The sequence below is a fragment of the Photinus pyralis genome, unplaced genomic scaffold (assembly GCF_008802855.1).
Source record: "Photinus pyralis isolate 1611_PpyrPB1 unplaced genomic scaffold, Ppyr1.3 Ppyr1.4_LG6, whole genome shotgun sequence".
Lineage (NCBI taxonomy): Eukaryota > Metazoa > Arthropoda > Insecta > Coleoptera > Lampyridae > Photinus > Photinus pyralis.
In genome coordinates, this window is record NW_022170663.1 from 11,988,922 (window position 1) to 12,012,557 (window position 23,636).

The 23,636-nt window shown below is 36.2% G+C and overlaps 1 protein-coding gene across 4 annotated transcripts in view; it reads left to right on the forward strand.

The window, feature by feature from the left end:
- LOC116173717 (TOX high mobility group box family member 4-A-like) overlaps window positions 1-23,636 on the forward strand; it is a 103,560-nt gene that overhangs the window by 68,985 nt on the left and 10,939 nt on the right. For all 4 annotated transcript variants that reach the window (XM_031491375.1, XM_031491377.1, XM_031491378.1 and 1 more), the window contains one exon: window positions 18,029-18,103. In XM_031491375.1, coding sequence (XP_031347235.1) covers window positions 18,029-18,103 — 75 coding nt within the window. The remainder of the gene's footprint in view (window positions 1-18,028; window positions 18,104-23,636) is intronic.

The following is a 23,636-nucleotide window of genomic DNA, read 5'->3' on the forward strand; positions in this document are numbered from 1 at the left end:
ACTGCCGATATTTTGCAGTATTTACCGGCAGCAGCGAAATGACTTCTTCGGTAGCGCGAGAAAAGGGGGTGACCAAAAAAAAAAAGCTAAATATTTACACAACAGTATACAACTGCGAGTATTGATCTGTGTATCTACCAACTTTCTGTGGCTTCATTTACTAATCCCATGCTCTACCTATGTAAAGCTCTTTGTTTACTTTCTTGGGGTAGGATTCAACAAATTTCACGTTTTAGTCACAAGTTAAATACTAGCGGCACGACGTCGGGAATGCTAAAATTATTAAATCCTCCACTTTGTCTTCTAATGTTTTATAATAATTATAATTAAGGGCGGCAGCAATAAAAATGGTGTTAATTATTCCGCGTTATTCAACATTTTAATGTACGTTTCCGCTTTGCCGTCACAGTTCATATTTTACTATTTGCTTAACTTGGATGACGAATTAATATAATATTTATTTGCTCAGACTTTAATTACGGGTTTCCGTTTTGTATTAATAATAGTGGGAAAATGCGCCCTAATTACACTCGTCACATCGATCGTTACGGTTTCTCAAACATTTTTGGTGTAACCGTTCATTAAAGAAAAACAGCTCGTTTAAATATTACAATAGAGCACCTTTGTTGTGTGGTTAGATTGAATTAGACTCCCATAAAGAATTTTTGTAATTGAGATTCCGATATTGTCCCCCATTTACAGATCTGAGACGTAGGACGTCACAGAAATATAGCAGAATTTAGTTGAGTCAAAATTTGCAAAAACGAGTTTATTGGCGGAGAGGGAGGGGGTTCGTTTTTTGAGAAATTACTTCTGGGACTGGGTATTTCTTGGATAGGTGAATACCGCAGAGGTTTGAGACGGATGTTCATGGCGAATTTAAGAAGACTGTATTGACACTTGGAATTTTATAATCTCTCCTCGTACACGCATCTGGTAGAAGAAAAATCTTAATATTGACTTAAAAATTTTAAATTTGGGAGACTCGATGTCCCCGAAAATTCCAAATAATTTATTAGGCAACTTTTGGTTAACGCCTGAAATAAATCTACCATGAAAAACTGTATCTGAGTCGCACAGTGGATTCGAATAAACATACAATTAATTGATTTGACAATGACATATACATCAGGGTGACAATTTGAAAACTCACCACCCCCCATATCTTAGTAAATAAACGAGATATTTTAAAAAATCAAAATCCGTTTCGGTAATTCGGAGGGGGAATCACAATGACATAGTTGGCGACGCACCCCCTCCAACCCCCTGCGCCCCAGCCACCCCAACTTTTAAATCTTAAATAGTGACCCCCCATGTGTGATACGTCGTTGGAAAGCTATGAAAAAATGCTTTCCAACCATACCAAATAGCATTACATTTAGGTTAGTAATTATCGTGCAAATCAAAAAATAAACTAATATGATACATTTGAAATCTGTCTTATTTAAAACGCAACCGGCGAACATAGACGAACTAAGAGAGAGAATAATTCAAGAATGTCGAAATATTGCAAAACCAACATTTGAAAAGGTTCGACAAGAGTTTGAGAATAGATTATAACTGGCGATCAAAAATGAGTTGCTGTCAAGTCGGCTTTGGAAGTTCAAGTTAAATACGATTTTCCATGTTTATTTTTTGATTTGCACGATAATTACTAACATAAATGTAATGCTATTTGGTACGGTTGGAAAGCATTTTTTCAGAGCTTTCCAACGACGTATCACACATGGGGGTCACTATTTAAGATTTAAAAGTTGGGGTGGCTGGGGCGCAGGGGGTTGGAGGGGGTGCGTCGCCAACTATGTCATTGTGATTCCCCCTCCGAATTACCGAAACGGATTTTGATTTTTTTAAATATCTCGTTTATTTACTAAGATATGAGGGGTGGTAAGTTTTCAAATTGTCACCCTGTATATATACACATGAAACAAAATCAACACAAAATCCCTGCAAAAAAGAAAAGCTTGGACATATTACCCTGCACCAGGTGGTCGACAAATAAAATAAGAAATCTTAAAACAGTTGATTTCTTAATAATCTAACTAACCTGGGTGTACAAGATTTGAGATACTAGGAAACCACTCGCTCACAGCGTCAGGAAGCTTCAGTTTTTTTATTAAACTGGATCTTGATAAATAAGAAAGAAATTTGCGGTGGCTGCTCGGATCGTAGAAACTTTTAATGATAAACTAACTTTTTGGAAAGGTTTGTTTACTTACACACTCGGACTAATCCTTTCTGAATACAAACAAATAGGGCCGACTACCCAAAATTTTTTAACGGTTCCGAAAGTTTCTAATTTTTCCGGGTTTTTTTAGAAGAACAGTTTGTTTTCCTAAGACACCAATTTTTCTGGAAATGTTGAAACATTCCTCTTTATTGCTATTTTCCATTTATCCTAATGGGATATAATATTGCACCTCGTTGCTCATCTAGAGGTATAGAGTCTTCTTTGTTTATACAGGGTCACTGATAAGTCTGGAAACGGTGGATTATCAGGGAAAATCCTGGTTATACACTGCCTTTTTTTGAGGCTAGAAAAAAAAATTGTCTCAGATCGACCCGGAAAAAGTGTTTTCCCGAGAAATTTTGGTGTAGTCGGTTTTTGGTAAAAAAGGAAGGTTATACACTGCCTTTTTTTGAGGCTAGAAAAAAAAATTGTCTCAGATCGACCCGGAAAAAACATTTTCTTATAGATTTTGTCCTGTAGATTCCATAATTTCAAACAGTTCCAAGATTGGGCTACTACATCAAAAGTTACAGCCCTTTGAATTTTTTGTCGAAATTGGTTTAGTAGTCTATAACTTTTGATTGAGGAGTCTAATCGAAAAAGTACGAATTGTTTTGGATTCTACGCACCAAAACGAATAAGAAAAGGTGTTTTTCCGAGAAATTTTGGTGTAATCGGTTTTTGGTAAAAAAAAGGAAGGTATACACTGCCTTTTTTTGAGGCTAGAAAAAAAATTGTCTCAGATCGACCCGGAAAAAACATTTTCTTATAGATTTTGCCCTGTAGAATCCATAATTTCAAACAGTTCCAATTTTGAACTACTACATCAAAAGTTACCGCCCTTTGAATTTTTTATCGAAATTGGTTTCTAGTCTATAACTTTTGATTGAGAAGTCTAATCGAAAAAGTACGAATTGTTTTGCATTCTACGTACCAAAATTAATAAGAAAATGTGGTTTCCCGAGAAATTTTGGTGTAGTCGATTTTTGGTAAGAAAAGAAGGTTATACACCTGGGGAAAATACAGGGTGATTCCTATAGTACCTGCCACCGTTTGGGAGCGTGTAGGTGGTGCGTAGGGGAGTATTTTGATATAGGACACTTGGGGTCGGAAATCTAAAATAAGGGTGCCAGAGCCAAATTTACCTTCTGGAATTTCGCGCCTGTAGGTAGGCAACCCAACCGGCCGGCGGTGCACACGGAGCGATCTCAGGCGGCGATGTGTGGCTGACACTTGATCAGAATTTTGTTTAAACCCACGAAATCCCGTCTGCAACGACGCGTATCAAGTGAATAAACACTATGGCAATAGTATAATAATAGTTGGCTAGATGTAGGAAGTGCATTGAGAACAACGGTGGCCACGTTGAACACTTGTAAACGTTATTGCTTTTGACTGTCGTTTTCCCTCCTTCCCTCCCATGTCGCTTCCTCGCGCTAACTCGCTCTGCATCGCTCCGCGCGAAACGTCGGTCGGTTGGGTTGCCTACATACAGGCGTGAAATTCCAGAAGATAAATTTGGTTCTGGCGCCCTTGTTTTAGATTTCCGACCCCAAGTGTCCTATATCAAAATACTCCCCTAGGCACCCCCTATACGCTCCCAAACGGTGGCAGGTACTATAGGAATCACCCTGTATACAAGATATCGAAAAAAGTTTTGAAGTTCTTCAATGTCTGTTAAGAAATAATGATTGTATTTATGCATGGTTGGTCATAAAGGCGTGGCAAACCAAAATTGCGTTTTTTAACTGGAACACCCTGTACATTATTAGCTATTTCAATTGTTCTCTCAATTGTAAGTGAAATTTGTAAGAAGCGATATACAGGCTGATCCAAATTTGAGGACCACCATGGGAATCTCGGATAAACTGAGAGATAGGTAGGTACTTTAAGTTTGGCAAAGTTGAGTATTTTGATGCTTAATTGAAACTAAAAAAAATCCGACCACTTTGGGAGATATCCTGAAACAAATAACATTTTGCAAAAGGTTTTTATTTTTTACCTAAGTTATTAAAAAGATATTTCAAAATAAAAGACACATCTAAGGCCACTTTTTTCCCTCTACAAGATGCTAGTTTTAAATTTTGGCCAAATGCAGAAGAATACTGCTTAATGCATATCACCGCCATCACAAGATCGATGGTTCATGATTTTAAACTCGAAATTTCGTGTGTAAAACTTTATGCACAACATTAAACGTGTTGCCACTTTATTTAACTAACACAAGGACTATTAAGTTTATTATTTTTAATAGTACATTATATATCAAGGTAGAGAAGTACAGTATTATAGCAATAATAGACTTCTCTACCGTGGTATATATACTATTTTTTTCACTACTAGTACTTTAAATCCTCTAAATTAACATATTATATTGATAAGAAAATGAACGGTTGGACAGAATTTTTTGTTTATTAATGTCAATCAAGTACGTAGAAGTACAAGTCAAACAGGCCGTATTTTGGTCTGTCATTGAGATATTTGAAAAGAGTTATTTCGTTCGAATTTTTTCAAAATGTGATAATTTTAGGTATGTAATTTCTCTGGAAATGGTGGATGGTGGCAATTATTCATTTTAGAGAACTTGTTCAAACGTTTATTGAGCGAAATTTCGGGTTGTGTTTTCTAAAAGTGACAGCGTGACCGTTCTCATTATTGACTACTAGTTAATAATGTCCACATTATTCAAGGTTGGTATATTACAGGTTGCCTCGTAACTGTCGACCAATAGCAATCGAGGCGCGAATACGTCACTGGTATCCCACGATTTAAACGATCATGCAGCAATGCTATTGTTTACAGTTCTTTCATGATGTTTCAATCTTTTAACTAGCGAAACACAAATATTCAGTTTTATATTTTAAAATTTAGTAAATATAAATCGTTATATAATACAGCCTTCGTCTGATGTACCAGCGTTGAGTGAAACAGCTTCATCTAACAATCCATCGCGTGGTCACATTTTTCTTCCAATTCTCTTAACGTAGTTTATATCGTTTCTACACTTACTTTTGGATTTGTAGATGAGATAGGCGATATCAACGAGACCATATGATTCTCCTGCTTCGGTCAGTTTTAAACACGTTCATCTTCTGCCGGCCGTCAAGCACTAAATAAGATGTGAGTTCCGTCAAAAAATTTGACCGGTGTCTTATTTTTCCCTAAAACATCATTTTCATTTTTAAGCTCTGTAGCCTTTTCCAAAGGAAATGTCCACATACTGGCAGCTGGCAGCTTTCCGTTTGTCAAAGAATTCCGGAACCCTTTTAATAATATTCTTAATGCACAGGTATTACAGGAGGTTCAGTATTTATAACCTTACGCGTATGTCACAATGACAAGATAACGAAATTTGAGTAGCTACCAGTGACGTCACTAGCAGACGACTGGATCCCCATTATTGCAGTTACGAGGCAACCTGTAATATACTAACCTTGCACATTATTAACCACTTTGAACAAATGCCGAGAAAGCCTACTTTACAAGTGGAAAAAAGGTTAATAATCATGTCATCAGGCGCTAGTAGTGAAAAAAATTACATAGTCGGCTCGATTACTGGTACCAAAATTAGCGTCACCGACAATTACGCTCTCTTTCAAAATAACGCAAAAGAGCCCCGTTTACCGTTCATTCTTCCTATTTAAGCAAAAACCACCTTCTTTAATAGAATCAACTTCGTAATTCCTGACGGGACTCGAAATTCCATCTACATCGACAGAACTGTACAAACACATGCATCGTTTATTTCGCACGTGACATGGTTTGTTCGATAATAACCTTTTATCAACACCTGACCAGATGCAAATCACGGCATCACAGAAAATACCTCTCTACACACTGTAAACATTCCCTGTGCCCTAGAGCCTAATGGTTTTTCTATGTCTTTAGTTCCTTGGACTGGCGATAGGTCTTGCCACTTGTGTTGACATAATCGCACCCAGCTACATTCAGGCAGCATCAAAACAAACTGGAGCAGCTGCGGGAAGGGCCGAAAAACACGCAACAAATATATAAATCTAATTCATGATTTTGGGTTTTGTTGGTTTTACGGTGGAAACCGTAGGTCCGATGGGCATGGATGCTAGATGTTTCCTAAAGAATCTTGGCCGGCTTTTGTTTGACGCAGCTGCATGGTGTTTTCTTATAACTTTTTTCGTAAGTGGCGCAGAAAAAATTCCTTCCTTGGTGCAAGCCTCGATGCCATAACGAGCCTAAAAGTAAAACAATAGCTCTTAAGATAAAGATCTAGTAGCGACACAGCCGCAGGAACGGACAGACGGACGGGCAAAGTGGACACAATAGCGCATTTTTTATGTTTGTGGAAACGCGCTAAAAGTAGCACATTGCACGCTGTTCGTCGGGCTTTTCTCGATAGCAAGGGTCGTTCTTCGGGCAAGTATTTCCCGGTGACAACTTCTTGCAAGAAAATTTATTGGGGCGAATTAACAAGTATTAGGGAGCGAATATCCAGGAGCAATTTTCCGGTTTATGAAACTCGATACGTTCTTTTCAATTTTATGTTCAAAACGTCCATTTCTTAGAAGGTCAATATTTAAGAGTTTTATAGGGATTTCATGAGACTTTTACAGATTTGTTGTAAATGTAAGTTTTCTTTTCTTACAATCTCTCGGTTGTTTCTTCTGTAATGTATCGCCACGGCATTTCCATTCCCAGCAATCCTGAAAGACTGTCTTTAGCAAAATTTTCCTTCTTCTGTCCTTAGCCGATCCCCCTTTGAAATGGACCCAATATTGTGCCGACATTTGGCACGAACTATAATGAAAACTCACCCTAAACATCAAAGTAACGTTAACAATTATATAAGGGTCGCCCATTTTACTGAGAATTCTGAAAAAGATCTAAGATTATTATGGATAGCAAATATTTCATTTCTTCATTGAGCCACCCAACCTGCTGTCTGTGAATAATTAACACCTGCAACCAGCATAAATCACTTGCGCGAAAGTAATGATTTTATGATAAAAAGACTCTTTTACATGTATAGAAATAGAAAAGGAAACGAAGAGTGTCGGAATGCAATCATCTCGAGGAATGCAGCGACTACAACACACGCGCGCTCGACTCCTCGTACACTTTAAAATTCACTACACGTACTTGGCCAAGTCAATTATGATTTTGTACTACAAGAACTTTTACAAACTAATCTTTTAATGCCATTTAAAGATTAAAGGCGAATTTAAATAGCAGGATGTGAGTGCATTTGCAATAAATTTTGTCAAGGGACGCTATACGAGCAAAATGCAAGTTTGAGAACATGAACAGACAGTGACTATTAAAACGTTAATTTACAACGCAAGTGCTCTCTCCACCAGATTTGAAATTTAATTAAAAAGTTGAAATTAGTTTTTGTTGTAATTCAGCGTTTTTAAATTATTCCCGTTCTCTTTTCTTTTTATTGTTGTTTTCGTTATGAATTTTATCACCGCCGCCCACTGAAAAATACCCTTATACAAACGCACCCTTTTCGATCACATATCCTCCCTTTCAACGATAGGGGTTCTTAACTAACATTTTTTCTTTGTTGCGATGTGGGGAGGAATCTTGATTACTTTGGCTTTGTGTGCTGCATTGTGCAATTTGATTCGATTTAGTTTTGCATTTGTGTTTAGATGGAATTTCGTTTCATCCCTTCCAATCGTCAACTATGAAATTAGAAACAAATCCATGGGTAAGGTACTCATCGTAGAAGGTTGAATTGGAGCTCTTTTATAAGAAGGTGGCATTAAAATTCATATCGTCATCGCAAAAAATACTCTTATTGAAATTGATTCGCCGTGACTAGAATGTGTAGGGGAAGACTTCGTGCTTATACTATCGCCCTTTCGAATTTAGGTGGAGACAATCCCAAATATTTAAAAGCTCCTTTAAGACAACCGTCACCTTGTCTTTTGTGTATTGAGTGAAGAGATTGGTGGAAATATCATTTTCGAGTGATTGTTTCTGATTTTTTGGAGCACTCTCCGTCGAGAGTTTTCACAGGTAGAAACGTTTACAACGGCCTAGCAATGTCTTGGGAAACGTCAAAGAGGTTGGCTTCGCACATCTGGAGGCCCAAAAAGATTGGAAACAAATAAGATATGACGATTTGGGAAACGATTGGAAATTATCTAGTTGTTTGGAAATGAGTAGAAAGTAGAAAGTGTATTGGAAATGTGGAAACGAAACGATGTACAAGCAGTTAGATTAAGTTTAGATGTATCGAATTCGACACTTAAAGGTGTGCTTAAATTTAAGTTGAACTTACGTACATTTAACGCCACAAAAGTCAAAAATTGAATTTGGTTTAAACTTGACTTGAGTTTTAAGAAATTTCAAACGTTTTTTTTCACATAAACCAAGGCTGAAATGTTTTGTAACAAAATGTTTCAAATGTAGTACTTTAAAATGTGGCACCTCCGATCAGAGGTGTGAAAAAAATCGTAATTTCTACGAAATGTGGTAAATCGCGATTTTTCACCAATCCACAACTCGGAAGGGGGGGGGGGCGCAGAGCCCCTGGTACAAGATTCTACCACAGTAATATTCGGGTTTTAAGATCTTCCTGACAATTGTCGGGAAAGGACAGCAACAGCGGTTTAGCTTATCGGAATGGAATACCACCCAGGAAACGAGAAATTTAATGTGTTTTTTAATTAACATAAGAACTTCGTGTACCTGTGGAATTCCATACCCCCCAGATCCCCCACTACAAAAGTCTCCTACGGTAACATTGCGTTTTTAAGAACTTGGTACCTGGTAATCGTCCTGGGAAAGGACAGTAGTACCGGGAGGGAATCTGGGGTAGACAAAGGTCTTATTTTAATGAAAGAGCACGTTCAGTTTATCTTATGGTATGGAATACCACCCAGGAAAAGAGAAATTTAATGTACAAGGTACAAGGTACAAGGATCTCCCAAAGTAACCATCAGCTTTTAAGAACTTCTTGATAATTGTCTTGGGCAACGACAGTAGTACCGGGTGATCTGGGGGGTATGGAATACCACAATCCACAATTCGGAAAAGATTTCAATTGCGATTCATGGCTGGACATAAAAATATCGCATACTACACTCTCATGGTAGTCTTCGGGAAAATGTAATCGAATGTTTTTGCACTGAATGGTATCATTCTTTTGGTGGGAGGCCTCCAAACCTCCCGGTACAAAATTCTCTTACAGTAATATTCAGTTTATAAGAACTTTCTGAGAATTGTCCGGAAAGAAAAGCAGTACCGGGTGGTTTGGGGAGTATTGCAGGTACACGAAGATCTTATGTTAATGAAAAAGCACATTCAGTTTACCTTATCCGTATGCAATGCCCAGGAAAAGAGAAATTTAATGTGATTTTTCATTAACATAAGATCTTCGTTTACCTGGGGGCATTCCATACACCCCCCACCCCCTTCCGGTATAAGAGTCTCCCAAAATAACGTTCAGTTTTCAAGAACTTGCTGGTAATTGCCTTGGGAAAAGACAGTAGTTCTGGGAATGGGAAGGGGGGGGTTATGGAATACAAGATTCTCCCACAGTAACCTTATGGTTTTAAGTTCCTGGTAATTGCCTTGGGAAAGGGCAGTAGCACCTCAGCGCCTCCGGGCCCAATCGATGTGAGTGCCCGGTCCTGTGCGTCTTGCCATTGTCTCGTCTCGATGAACTCCCGGATTCCTAACTCAACCAGAAATAATGAATTTATTCCGTTTATTTGCACCATACTGTATACTTACTCTTGGTATTGGTGACCGAAGAAGTTGAGAAACAGGACTTTAAAAGGTGACATAATTGTTCTGGACTCAGAGGGGTTAAACTTGATAGGGAATGAATACATGGTTGTCGCAAACATATTTATTTTTGGTATTGGTGGGGGAGGAAGTGGAGAACTGTGAACAAGAGTGAAACTTGATGGAAAATAACTAGAATGATGTTGTTACATGCTTATTCTTAGTATCGCTAGTCGAAACAAAGAAGAATGGAAACTGTTGCGACTTGAAAAGGGTTAAATTTAATGGAAAATGGTTAGAGGGTTGTCGCTGCATGCTCATTCTTGGTATTGGAGGCCGGAGGAATTGAAAAAGGAGACTTTAAAATGTGAAGAAAATTGTTGAAGGCATTTGGCACTTGAAATTCAAAGCCTTACAATTTTGTTACTTATACATTGATTCTTATATTTGAGCGTTTTGGACATTTTACAACATTTTGAGCTCTCACAAGTTATGTATCAAATAGGAGCTCATGGAATTTATTAAAACGAACAATATAAAGGGCTAGGAAGGAGAGTGCTATCTTTGGAAAACTCAAGAAATTCGGAATGCGGAACGATTTTTAAGTTCCGGTCTCTAAATATTTAGTATGTATTAGAGCCTCCATACATAAAACCACTTGCCGTGTCATGGACCACACCTGGCCCTGGAATACACCCAGAGGTATCCGCAGATGATTTTACAACAATTACATTTACATTGATAGTTGTTCACTTAAAATTCAGGACAATGACACGTTACTGGCGATGAAATATTCAAGTACGAGGCCCTTTTGGGCCAAGTACTTTAATTTCCGAGTCAGGTAATATCATTTTACTGCCTTTTGTATTAAATTTTACACGAAATCGTCTTTTTTAATATAAAATTTCAATTTTCATATGGACCTTTTGATTAATGTCAATCTGTCAGTGATGACAGGAGTCATTACACATTAGTAATGTGACAAATGTGGGTGGAAAAGTGACAGGTGCGGCCGGTAAAATGATTTGGGAAAGTAGTCAGATAATGTATTACTACCACTGTCATGGAAACATAAAGTCAGCGCAATTTCGGGATCTGTTACAAAAAACTCATACGTATAATTACCCAAATAAAAGCTGAAACTAACTCTAACATCAAAACATTTGCCAAAGGGGTGCAAATCTACGTCCGCCGGGAAAGTAGGTATACTTAATCCACTTTCGTCTATGTTTAAATAACTTCCCCCGGATGTCGTCGGTTTTTCCTATAACGTATAGATTATGACCTTTTCGCCCGAGTTTAGTGACAGTTTTGCATGTGCAATGATATTTACGCTATCGCGTAATTCCGGAAGTTATATTTTGTTTGCAACTGGGGCGTAACGTTAACATTTTATATGTTTTTTTGTTGCAATTATTACATTCCATAATCGTCACTGTATACAATCCGTTCACGGCCTCGCATTTACGTTTCGTATAATCGATTCACTTTAAAAGGCTGCGTCGGAAAATTCGCAACACTAAATCGAGCGTCCCGACGCATCGATTTCACGCGAGATCGCTTTTGACGTTTTCTGTTGTTGTACAACGGCGGGCGGTGTTTACACACTTCGTTTAAGATCCGATACACTTAACTACCACCTTCAGGTCAGTCAACGAAACGATAGTGTACTTTTGCTTACTAATTTCCATTTTCTTAAGGGCAAGGCCGAAAAATATTAATTTGCGTCCATTCACCATGCGATTTTACATGCTTTTGCTACAGTAGAATGGTAATTGATGCTTCAGCTACAGCAATTCTTTTTTCAACGTTTTGTCTTCCGTTTCACCAGAATATTTGGAGTTTTGTTATCCTATGGTTGATCATCCATTAGTGTCGCTTTACACTAGCACCTTTGTCATTGTCGAAAATGGTCCTAAGAGTTGTTTCCTTTCCAATTTGACACTGAGAAGATGCAAAAAATAACGTGCCTATACCTTACGTAACCAATTACTGATGGGTCCTTCGTCGATCGCCAAATTCTCGTGTGAGGCTTACATTTGACTGGCACCATTCACCAATCAAGCTAATTACGATATAATTACAGGTAGATATGTGAGCATGAGCGTACTTTTACATTCATCATTGCTCCCAATTGATTTAATTCTGCCGTTATTACGAAAGAGTTAAGATAAAGAAGAAAAGTTAATCGAGTAGGCGTGGTAGATACAATTTAATTAATTGCCATTTAAAGAATGCAATATATAGAATGAACGAAATTGCGAAATGTGTATCTGTCTATGGTAGCGCTCGGTAATAAATTTCGGTTTTTTTTCGTTATTTTGTATGTATGTGTGTGTTGTTATCTTTATATTTATTATAGGCAGAGTAGAAAATTAAACAAGCAAGTTTACACAAAGCAAGGAAAACGTATAATTTTAATTAATATTCCGTTTTTCCATTTTTTACAAAAACAAATAAATGTCGAGAGTTTGCACAATGAGAGATTAAAAGTAAACAGAGACTCGCCGTTTTCAAATGCTACAATTTTCACTCAGATTCCCTAACGAATTCGTACGTTTCGCTTCAAAGCGGCCATCCTTCTCCCTCGAACAATTTGTAGACGTTTGTGTAATAAGGAGAAACGACCGTGGCCGTTTTAAAGTAGTTAAATTGGGAATTTAATTTTTATTCCGTCGTTTCTATTCAAACGAAAAATCGTACATCATTTCGGGACATGGAACAATTAATAATGCGGTTAAACATTGCAGGACGAAAAGCCCGAGGTTCTGACTCTTGCATTCAGGAATCCAATCTAGCTCCGTGTTGTCCGACAGAAATTAAAAATCTAAATAAAACATAACGAGTTCGCTTTTGTTTTTGTTCTATCGCAGATCGCGAATGCCCATTGTTCCAAAATTTATTGCAACAACTTGCAAAAAATAATGCCTTTGTAGCTGTTGTATTCCTTTATTATGAAAAACTGATATTGTTTATTACCACCCACCCCGAACTATTGCCGGTGAATATCAATTGCATGAAATTTTAGCGACTCTTCTACCCCTCTTTAGAATCTGTCTGAAATTTGGCCTTATGGTGGCGATTTCTCATTTTACAATCTTTTGTGCAAATCTGGATATTAACCACGACACAGCGACTGTACTTTTAATGTTACATACATTCAAGATTGATTTCTATCAAGGTTTTTCCGTAAGGCTGCTAAACATTGCTGCAATCACATTTATAAATTACGGCACTCGCCGCACAATTGCCACAATCTGTAAACGATTTTTTCATCTTCTCCACTCTCAGCCACCATTTGGTCTTCGTGAAAGAGAAAACATTAAGAATTTTTTTATATTTGCAGAGATGCCCATTTGCCCATGCCTAAACCCTGATTCCAACCAAGGACTCTCATTGTCCCTACCAAATTACACCAATCAATATATTTATTATAATTAATAGGGATGGAATAATAATGGCGTTAGTAATGAAGGAATTGTGGACTGCTCAGGACTTGTGTCATCTTCAGTCCTTGGTTAGTAAATAATTTGATATAATACAATGCATACAATGAAGATTCGAGTCAGCGTTGAATTGATTTTGGGGGGCGGTTGTGATGGATTCCGGTTCGTAGGCCCTTACCTGAAAAAAAAAGAAAGCAAATAATTGTTTCTTTCCTCGAATTCCTGGGGTAGGTCATTGAGCAGTTGGTGTAGATTTATGAGAGGGAATTTTAATTTCTTTTTGGGTTTTTTGAGGGGCCTCGTGTGACGGATTTATTGCAAGGGATCTTTAGGATTTCTTTGGCGGATGGGGTGTCGATGTCGTCGTGAACTCTGCAGTACGCAAATCTTGTTTGTTGGGATGCCTGTGTGTGATAGGTTCTATGTTTCTGTGTTGGACGGTGCAAGAGTGCAGTTGCCCTTGTTGAACGGGGGCATCTAAGGGGTCTGAAGTCAAACTGGGAGAGAGGTAGGACATTGTTGGTCGCCAGGGCCCTTATTCTTGAGTGCATAGGAATAGAATTAGTGAAAAGCAGAAGACGGACCACTCTCGTAAAACCAATCAATAATAAATTATTTTGTTTTACGAAAGAACTCCGCCCCCTTTGTCTGACTGATTCTATTGTTATTAAGGGCCCTGCTGGTTTAGTTCAAGAGAGAAATTTCCAGAATGTGATCCTTTGTTTAAATATAAAAAACGTGATACAAAATATTACTTTATTTTTTTGTATTTTTTTCGAGCACGTTATTAAATATAAAACGTAGAGGATTGCAATTGCACATCGTGAAAGAACAAGTACCTAAAAGTAAGTGACACTTTGTTTCTATTTTCGTCTGTGTTGTTTGATGAGCACTAAATTCGTTCCAGGGTACATTACATGCAGGGCATTTTTAGAAACTGAGGTTTCTTTTTAGATTTAAAATTATTGTACTAGTTTTTAAAAGAATGGCCACGTGTGTTCAGAATCCCAGTAAATTTTGAATTCTTTGTTAGTTTAGGCAAGCCGAGTGGCAAAATAAAAATTTTAAAAAGTGCTTACGAAAATAAAGCGATATTCATTTATTTTTATAAGTAGCAGTCCTCGGCATAACATTTACACATTTGTGTACTTTAGAGTGGGTCATACTGGGCATTTGAGCGATTTATACTGCAATATCAAGTATGACTTACTGTTTCCATGCCATTAATGCAATTAATGACGATAGGTACTGTGAAAAAAACCTAAAGGCGTAATATCTATACCAATAACAAAATATGGAACATTACGTTTCAGATTTCAGCCTGGGGCGCCCTATTTTCGATCTCGTTGGAACAAGTTTGTATACGCTTGTAACCAAAAATGGCCTCAAATCTCGTATATGCATCTTTTGTCATAGTTCAGGAATAGGTCGCCTGTCCTGAATATTTGTGGAAGGGGAGCTTGGAAGGGTGCGAGCCCGTCTTGTAGGCTGCGTAGGTGGTGGTGTGGGAGGAGATTTGAATTTTGAAGTACCTATTTAGCGATTGGTGATCTGCGTGCTGTGGTGGTGGTGTGGAAGATTTGCCTAGGGTAATGTAGGCAGGTTGTTGGGATGGTATGGGAGATTGAGGAAGGGGGTTTGTGTTGAGTGGGGATCTGCGGACGAGGGATGGGTGGTCACATATTTTCAACAGGAATGCAACAAATGTAATCAGTGTTTTTTTATCTCTATGGCAATTCTTTCCACTAACAAACGTTAAAATATTTTTTACTGTTATACCCTTTCTAAATTGTGCCATACGTAGTCAGTTACTTAGTCCGCCCCTGTTTCTAGTCCATAACTTTTGATTGAGACGTCCGATCGAAAAAGTACGAATTGTTTTGGATTCTACGCACCAAAATTAATAAGAAAAAGTGTTCTCCCGAGAAATTTTGGTGTAGTCGATTTTTGGTAAAAAAGGAAGGTTATACACTGCCTTTTTTTGAGGCCCGAAAAAAAAATTGTCTCAGATCGACCCGGAAAAAATTTTCTTATAGAATGTGGCCTGTAGAATCCATAATTTCAAACAGTTCCAAGATTGGGCTTCTAGTTCAAAAGTTACAGCCCTTTGAATTTTCTTTCGAAATTGGTTTCTAGTCAGGGGCGGGCCAGGTGGAATTGCATAGGTTACGGGCCATTAAAGTGTTAGTGTAGTATTGAAGGTGGCGGGGGGTAGCTCTGCGGTGCACCACAAAAACATTTTTTGCTTCATTTTAAGGTACTCCTTTTTCGGAAATCAATTACAATACAGTTTTTTTTTAATTGCAGCTGATAATTAAAAGTAACAAAATATACAATCCAAACGAGGCGCGGCGCCTATCATTGTATTTCAGCACTTTCATGCTACGACAAAAAATGATAAATTCATTGTAAAACACTTCAATTAAAACAGAATTTTTTAATTTTTTAACAACCTAACATCAACCCCAATTAGAGAAACGTCATAATAGTGCAAGAAACTAAATACAGCACATACTTATAAATTTCCAACGGGCCATTATGACGTACAGGCCAGGTGGCAATCGCCACCCGCCCCCCGGGCCAGTCCGCCCCTGGTTACTACCATTCCTACTTGAAATCCAATTCAGGAATCACTATGTTTGAATTGTAGGCTCTTTTTTGCTGATATCCCTTAAACAACAAACGAGTTAGTTATAACTATAAGCAGAAGCTTTTCAAATCTTCACCTTCGAATCTTTCTAAATTGTTTATAAATTTCGCTTATGTATTTTATTAATTGTGAATCATTTCCCAGAAGTTAGACCGTTAAGTGGCTTGATGAGTTGTCTGATTCATCATTTAAAACTCATTCAATTCATCGCATCTGTCATTTTTACCAAAAATTGGACGCTGATCGCGAAATAAAATGAAGTTCAGAACAGAATGCAATATTGTTTACATGGAAATGACGACAGAAACTAAGCTTGCTATTTTGGCTCAAGCTCAAAATTCTTGTGCAAAGATACTCTTGTAAGTTTCTAATTAGGTCGTAATTCATGCAGAAAATTAAATTTCAAAGTGCCAACTCAAATCGGATGATAACTGATTCTATCCACCCTACATTAAATTTTAATTTCTGACTAATCTGAACGAGCTCTTAAGACTTTTGGGAACGAAAAACCATGAAATATGTACACTTTTTAAGTTTGCGCTTATACCTAACTCGAAAACAGAGCATCTCACATAAAATCATCGATCGTCAAAGATCGTAGCAGAAAAATGAAGTAAGTAAGGTACTCCAAATGAAAAACCTTACGCATGACAGTTGTAGAGCCCCAAATTCGGCGTAAAAGAGCGAAATTTAACATAGTTTTAAAATTAACACATTTCTGTACCTATATGTATAAATCTGTACCAATAAAAACTTCCTTCACGATGTTTTATAGTCGATTTGCGTTGAATCAAGAAAGATGTCATCCTCTGTTAGTTAGCAACGCAGTTTTTTACGTGGTAACCGGGCTAAAATTCATATCATGCCGGCGGGTGTTTTTTTTATGAAAAATCGAGTGCCATAAACCATAAAAATGAAATTCGTTAACCATTTGATAAATTCTCGAATAAATCAAATTTTGCACCTTCATTTCTGTATTATTATAAATATACGATTTTTTGTGAGAATTTTTTTGAATCTTTTACATGTGGAATTTTGTACTTATCGTAGAACTTTCACATTTTCGGCATTATATTCATACTATCGTGTTATTCCTGCATCGCTTAGTCTGAAAGCTGAGAACCGTGAATTTCCTTAAATGTGTTAAAATAAGGAAATAGAATATCATAGTAAATATCTCTATCAAATGAGCGTAATGAAAGGGTACATTGTTATTTTAAAAAAATAAATTGTTTTTAGTTATTCATTTGTTTTCTCCGAGACCAAAAAACAACTGAATGCTGCCTTATTATGGGAAATAAAATATTAAACAACTTTTATATAGAAAAATGTTATACACAGTCGTTATTTACCGAGATATATACTATATTCCATACATAATCGGTACGCTGTATTTTAAATCGGATAGGTACGCATTTATTTCGTGTTGTTCTTTCCCTTCACGAGATTTTATCATTTCTGTCTTAGCTTTGGGGATACAAATCCTTTGCGGGTTAAACGCCAAAGCTTAACTGCTTTTATTTTATATTCCCGATACTTTTATTGGGCCCTAGAAACGTAAACATAGTTTCTGTTGGAAGTTCGGAAACCGATTTCATTTGGTAGACATAAATAAACATCAATGTTATTAGTCAACTATCATATTTCCACTGGAATTAATTAAATTCGAGTATACCCGCTGATTTATTTAAATAAATATTGACAGTTTTCTCATTAGAATTAAACCCATCCACCGTAAAGTTGTATTGGTATAATTACTTTATACGTCTGTCGCATCTTGTATATTAAATTACCTTTGCGCGTTTAATATATTGCCCAACTTTTTCATTCAATTAACCGAGAGAGGAGCAAACAATTTTGTTTCTCAGACTTAACTATGCAACATATTGGAAAGTTTTCGTGTTATTACACTGAGGGTTGCTTATTGATTTTCTAGTTAATAGTTCATTTTGTACGTAAGGCTAACGTATGCGTTTTTCTTTACAGAGAACTGAAAATTTGGACGTTGCGCTCAGTGTTCCTCAGACATTTCAAAGTAACGGTTACGACATGGGCGATCAGGTAAGCTTTCCAAGTACTTTCTACCCTAATTCTTTTGCTACACTAAAAAAGTTAAGTATGAATTCGTAGTTTGTTACAGTATTTTCCTTTTTTCCCACAAAAATAGGTACTACATCCCCCCCCCCCCCCTCACTCCCCCATTCAAATTAGAGTTGTGCAAACTTTTGCGCAATTATTGTGAAATTTTACTGATTTTGCAATAATGTATATGGCGGAGTGAGTCTTATTTTTCTACTTCTAAGCAATAAAAATCATGAAACTTTTTATTACATAAACCGATGCTGCTCGCTCGATTAACACTTGAGTCACCTTGTATGCCTGTTGTCATAAAATCTGCCATAGGTACGTACCTTAGGTCCTACTCTTTTTAACGTCCTCCTAAGTAGAGAATGCTATATATTTTTCGATTAAACTGTAAAAGCATATTGAAAAATATTCTAAATAATAATAAATGTGACATTCTTCGATGGTTTTTGACGGGAACATACGTAATCAAAATCTTCAAAATTAATTTTCTTCAAAAAATGTACAGTACTAAACAGAGGATTAAAGTCTCTTTCAAACAAGCTGCCACACGGGCCCCTTTTTAATTTAAAATTTTCAAGGGATGCTTATAATTAAAAGGGGGTGCTAGAAGAAATTTCAATATTTAAATTTTGGACCATTTTTTGTGCGTGTTATGCCAATAAACATTGGATTTTAAAGAAAATTCGGATTTTTGAAAATTTAATTTTTCTATGATCGTGATCTCCAGGGATTTTTTTAAAAAAGTATGTGTCAAATTTTATTCTCTGTGCTGTTAGAACGAATAACACAAGTTGTGTTTTTCAAAAATTAACGTGCCGCAAGAAGCTCCACAGTGCACAATTAATACTTGACCTGGCCTTACGTGATCGCAACGTCCTTGCATTATCTTTAATTGCAATGGGAGTTCTTTAATTAACGGGCTAGGAATTTCAACCAACGCTAATGTAATAGTTTGAACTTCGTAGGGGATTAAATAAATAAACGACCCGTAAAATTTTTAGATTTTTTTAAGCATTTCAGTTTGTTCGCTCGTGAACTTCCTGTCGACACTTTAATTCGCGCATACTTCTCCCTCGGGGGAATATTTTCTTTTCGTTCAAATTTATTGCACAAAATTATTTTTTTAAATTTTTGAAATATTGTTTCAGAGTCTATTCTAAGCACATAAAAACACAAAAATCGTGAAGCGTATTTTCGTTCTGTTTCAATGGAATTACAAGGAAAAGGATTTTTGTTTCTATACCAAGTGTTTGAGAAAAATAGAGACAATTTCCTACCCCCTCCATTGTTTAGGTCTGTATCTGAAAGCGATACAACCCGTACATAATCTCACTAGGTAGATGCAGTCCTCATTGCAGGAGGGCTGGTATTATGTCGTCCAATCCTCCCCACATCCACATCTGACTAACAACCGTCCAGTCATTCTCAGTGGGGAAAAAAACGTATCAAAGATATCGACTCAGTCCGAGAAACGCCTTCCTGGGTTCTAGACTGTTTTTTTAACGAACCAAATCCTTTTTGCCTAAGTGTCTTTCTATGGTAATATTTGAGAAGCTGGCTAGGACCTATTTAGTAAAAACGTCTACTGCGTACAGCTAATTGTGTGCAATGACTAAGAATGAGAGTATTAAACCTTTTGCTCCGGGACAGTTATCCAAAAGGTGACCAAAAGTGGAAGTGCACGTTAGGGCAATGTATTTTTCTTATGAAATTGGAGAATAAATAGAAATTTTTTAACAGTACCTTTGCAAAAAATTGTAATATCAAAAATGGGGTTATAGTGAGGGGCCTACGTTTGTCAGGGTGGTAAATTATAGACACTTTATGGAAGCAATGACGAATAAACGCACTTATTTGAATTTTTTGTGCCTCCGTATTATTTTTGAGACCGTAATTTCTAAAAACGGTTAAATACGAAGCGAATTATGCTACTTTCTAAACGAGGTACTTTTTTTCTGGGTTCGTGTATAATTTAAGTAGAAGGACGTTACATTAACACTAGAAACTCCAGGAGGGCTCAATTGGCCACATTTAAAACTTAAATGTATATGGCACCCTTATTTTTGGCAACAGAAGTTTATGATTTTTATGACTTTTTCTTATTTGGGCACTAGGTTAATTGAATGAAAAAGTTTCATTGTTGACCCTGAAAAAAATTGGAAAATTCTTTAATTTTACCTATCGTACCTACCGACTAGGGTTAAGGGACCCCACATGTTTTTAGTTGCGTTTTCTACTGTATGTATGTATTACTTTTGTCTCATTTCTGACGCATCGGTTTTCGTATTGTATAATTTTCCATAACTATTGTTATAAGTTCATTTATACTTACGATTTTTCATATACAGTGTGTTCGAGATGCGTAAAAATGGCCAAAGCTCCTTTTCCTTTGATGCAACTTTTGTTTTTCAAATACTATACCTACCTATGTTTTTTTACTATTTTTGAAGCAACTACAAATCGTATATCGCCAATTAAAATAGACGTTGAGGTAACCCTCTTATAACACACTGTATATGGTAAGTAACAAATAAATTTTAAGAAATGACAAACATGCAAGTTTTAGTAACAATAATGAACGAGCCTCAATGTAATGTAGTAGGTACACCATCTAGAAACACGATCGGAAACACAAAATTCAGTTGAAACTTGTGGGGCCAAAGATGGGTAACAAAGCTTGGGGCTTAAACTTAAACTGGGGGTTGTTTTGAAGATTTGCCACAGAGAATATTTTGAAACAAATTACCTGTGGGACAATTTGTATAGAATAGGTAAAACTACGTTTAATTTCTCACATAATTACAATTCCACGATAAATGAAATTAAATGAGAAATATCATACGCTCATTTTATGCACTATTTTATTCATTTCAATGTGATAATTGCAAATCGCAAATAAAATTAACACTGAGCGGGACATGTTAGCAAATAACGTAAATTGCACTTTACGAATCGTGGTCAATGACCTATGGACTTCCAGTCATATCAATCACGAGACTGTATTGTAAAAATTAAGTGATGTAAGTAAATTGAATTCAAGTGAAACGTTTTGTCTCCATTAATGGATGTAGCATTTAACACTCAGGGTGGTCCCTCGCCATTTCCATCATCGTCATATTACATTTCGCATTTGACACGCATCAATTCCGCTTTTACTTTCCCACTATAATTGTTATTCAACAAAAGATTTAAATTAATTGTTAATTTTAGAACAATAGGGGTGGTCTTTTCGAATTAAATGTTATAAACGCTATTTCGATTTCAATGAAATTATTAATTCGTTCTCTTTTCTACTTTTGATTATATGCCGAATGTCATTAAAAATTTTCATTGCTCGTTAGACGCGCGTATAAAAGCCAAAGGTATACGGCGAGATTGAGAAAAATTCTTTACGCCAAAATGAGGCGAATTTTGATTAATCGGAAACAAAGCAAATTGCGAAATTCAATCAATTCGGTAGGCGAAATTAAAATTTAATTGTAAAAGTATAAGAACTCATAACTCGTGTCGCATGTACAGGGTTGCTTCATACTCTCTCAACAACACATCCAGAAAAACTGCTTCTTTGTTGTTTCCGTTCGCATACTTGACCATGAATTTTGCTTTTTAGAAAAACAAACTGACAGATTTTGACGCACTTATATACTTAGTTCATACTTCTGACCCAATGCCAATAAAAAATCCCAAAATTGCCTATAATTATAATAAGTAAGTGTAGCATTTTCTACCTCTATCGAGGTTCAGTGTACGAAAACACTCTGTATATAAATAATGAAGCTGTCTTACTTAGCTACTTGTAAAATGTAAATCTATACCAAACAAAAGACGCATAAACTGGAACAACAATAGCAATATTTTAAAATAAAACAAGGCGGATAAAACGAATTTAAATTAAGGACGCATAGGCCTAATACGCGAGGACTTTTACGGTGGCATTAGCGAAAATTTATGAATATTAAAATTTTTAAATCCAATACAGAAAGAACAATGCCATGTTACTTTCCTTTCTTCTACTAATAACAATTATTATTACCTAACGCAGTTTTCCTTGTTAATAATTATTCAAATAACTAGGATGTAATTGAAAAATGTGTTTTAATAAAAAAATATGAGTGTTATCAGGTCAAAAATTACTGTTAGGTATCGATGAATGTTTATATTAAGTGATCGGTAAAGTACGTAACCGTTAAATTTGCCGTTGTTCAATTAAAGTTTGGACGTTTTAACGGATGATTAAGAAACTGTGTTGCGATATTCATATTATGGTCATTTATAAAAGTGGCTCAAAATTCGTTTCATGCCAATCATACACGGTGCATTCATTGTAGCTGGTTCCATTAATAGCTTTTTTTACACGACAGAATTCGCAACACACATTTTCCAGAATTAAAAAACGGGTCTTATTGATTTCATAATTATTATCTATGATCATAATTTGTGAATTAGATTATAATAATAGTATGTACATTCTAATTTGTATTTATCTTCAAAGCATTTCAACTAAGAGCATATTGAAGATATTTTCCTCGATATTTTCTAAAGCATCCTGGATAGGTGTATCAATATGAATGGGCCTGTTTTTTTAATTTCAGAAACTGCTTGATGTTGTGGATGTTCAAGAATCAAGTTTGTTCTTTAATTCACAAGTGTGAGAATCTGGGATTTTTATACCATTTGGGTCCGATGTGCAAATTACATTTAAATGTCATTCCTCCAGTCATCTATTAATTAAAGGGCGAACTTTTCTGAAGTTACGCAATTTGGGTCGGTTCATTTAGCCCCCCCATTAGCCCAAAAATGAATCAATTTATGTATTGTACCTCAACTGTGCTCACCGTGTGTGCCTTTTTGGTTTTGAAGTTAACGTACTAAATTTGTAATGTACTAAATTTCATTTTTTTTGTACTAAAATAGGCACATAACTTCAAGGGTACAACAAAATTAGCTATATAAATTGTTAAGAGTCATGAGATAACACTATAACCGAACGAATGACTTTCTGAATAGTAAAAGTTCACTGAGAAAGTAAGATTCAATTTTCTAAATCGTGAGGAAATGATAAGCGTAAACGCTGAATCCGCCGAATACTATACGCAAATATTTAAGCGGCTTTTCTTTTTTGTTATTTTGTTGAAATATTTCCAACATTTTGTTATTTGATTTTTACCATATTAATTCAGAAAATATATTTTTGATTTTGTTTCAGTTTTGTTACTTATACCGTTGAATGAAAATTTTTCAATCAACGCTTTATGCGTAGGTACCTATATGAAATTTATAACACATTGTTGTTAATTTGTACTTGCGCACATATTTTTCCTCATATTTTTCTATGTTCAGGTTCAGGAACATAAATACTTATCAATTGGTTTTTTTTTAAGCCAAAAGTCATACTTAAATTAATATTGTTATTAATACCTCGTATCATAATGGGGGCTCAGCAAAAAATTTCGCACACAGGCCCGTGGCTACGTTGTTCCGCCACTGCTCTCTAGTTATTTTCACC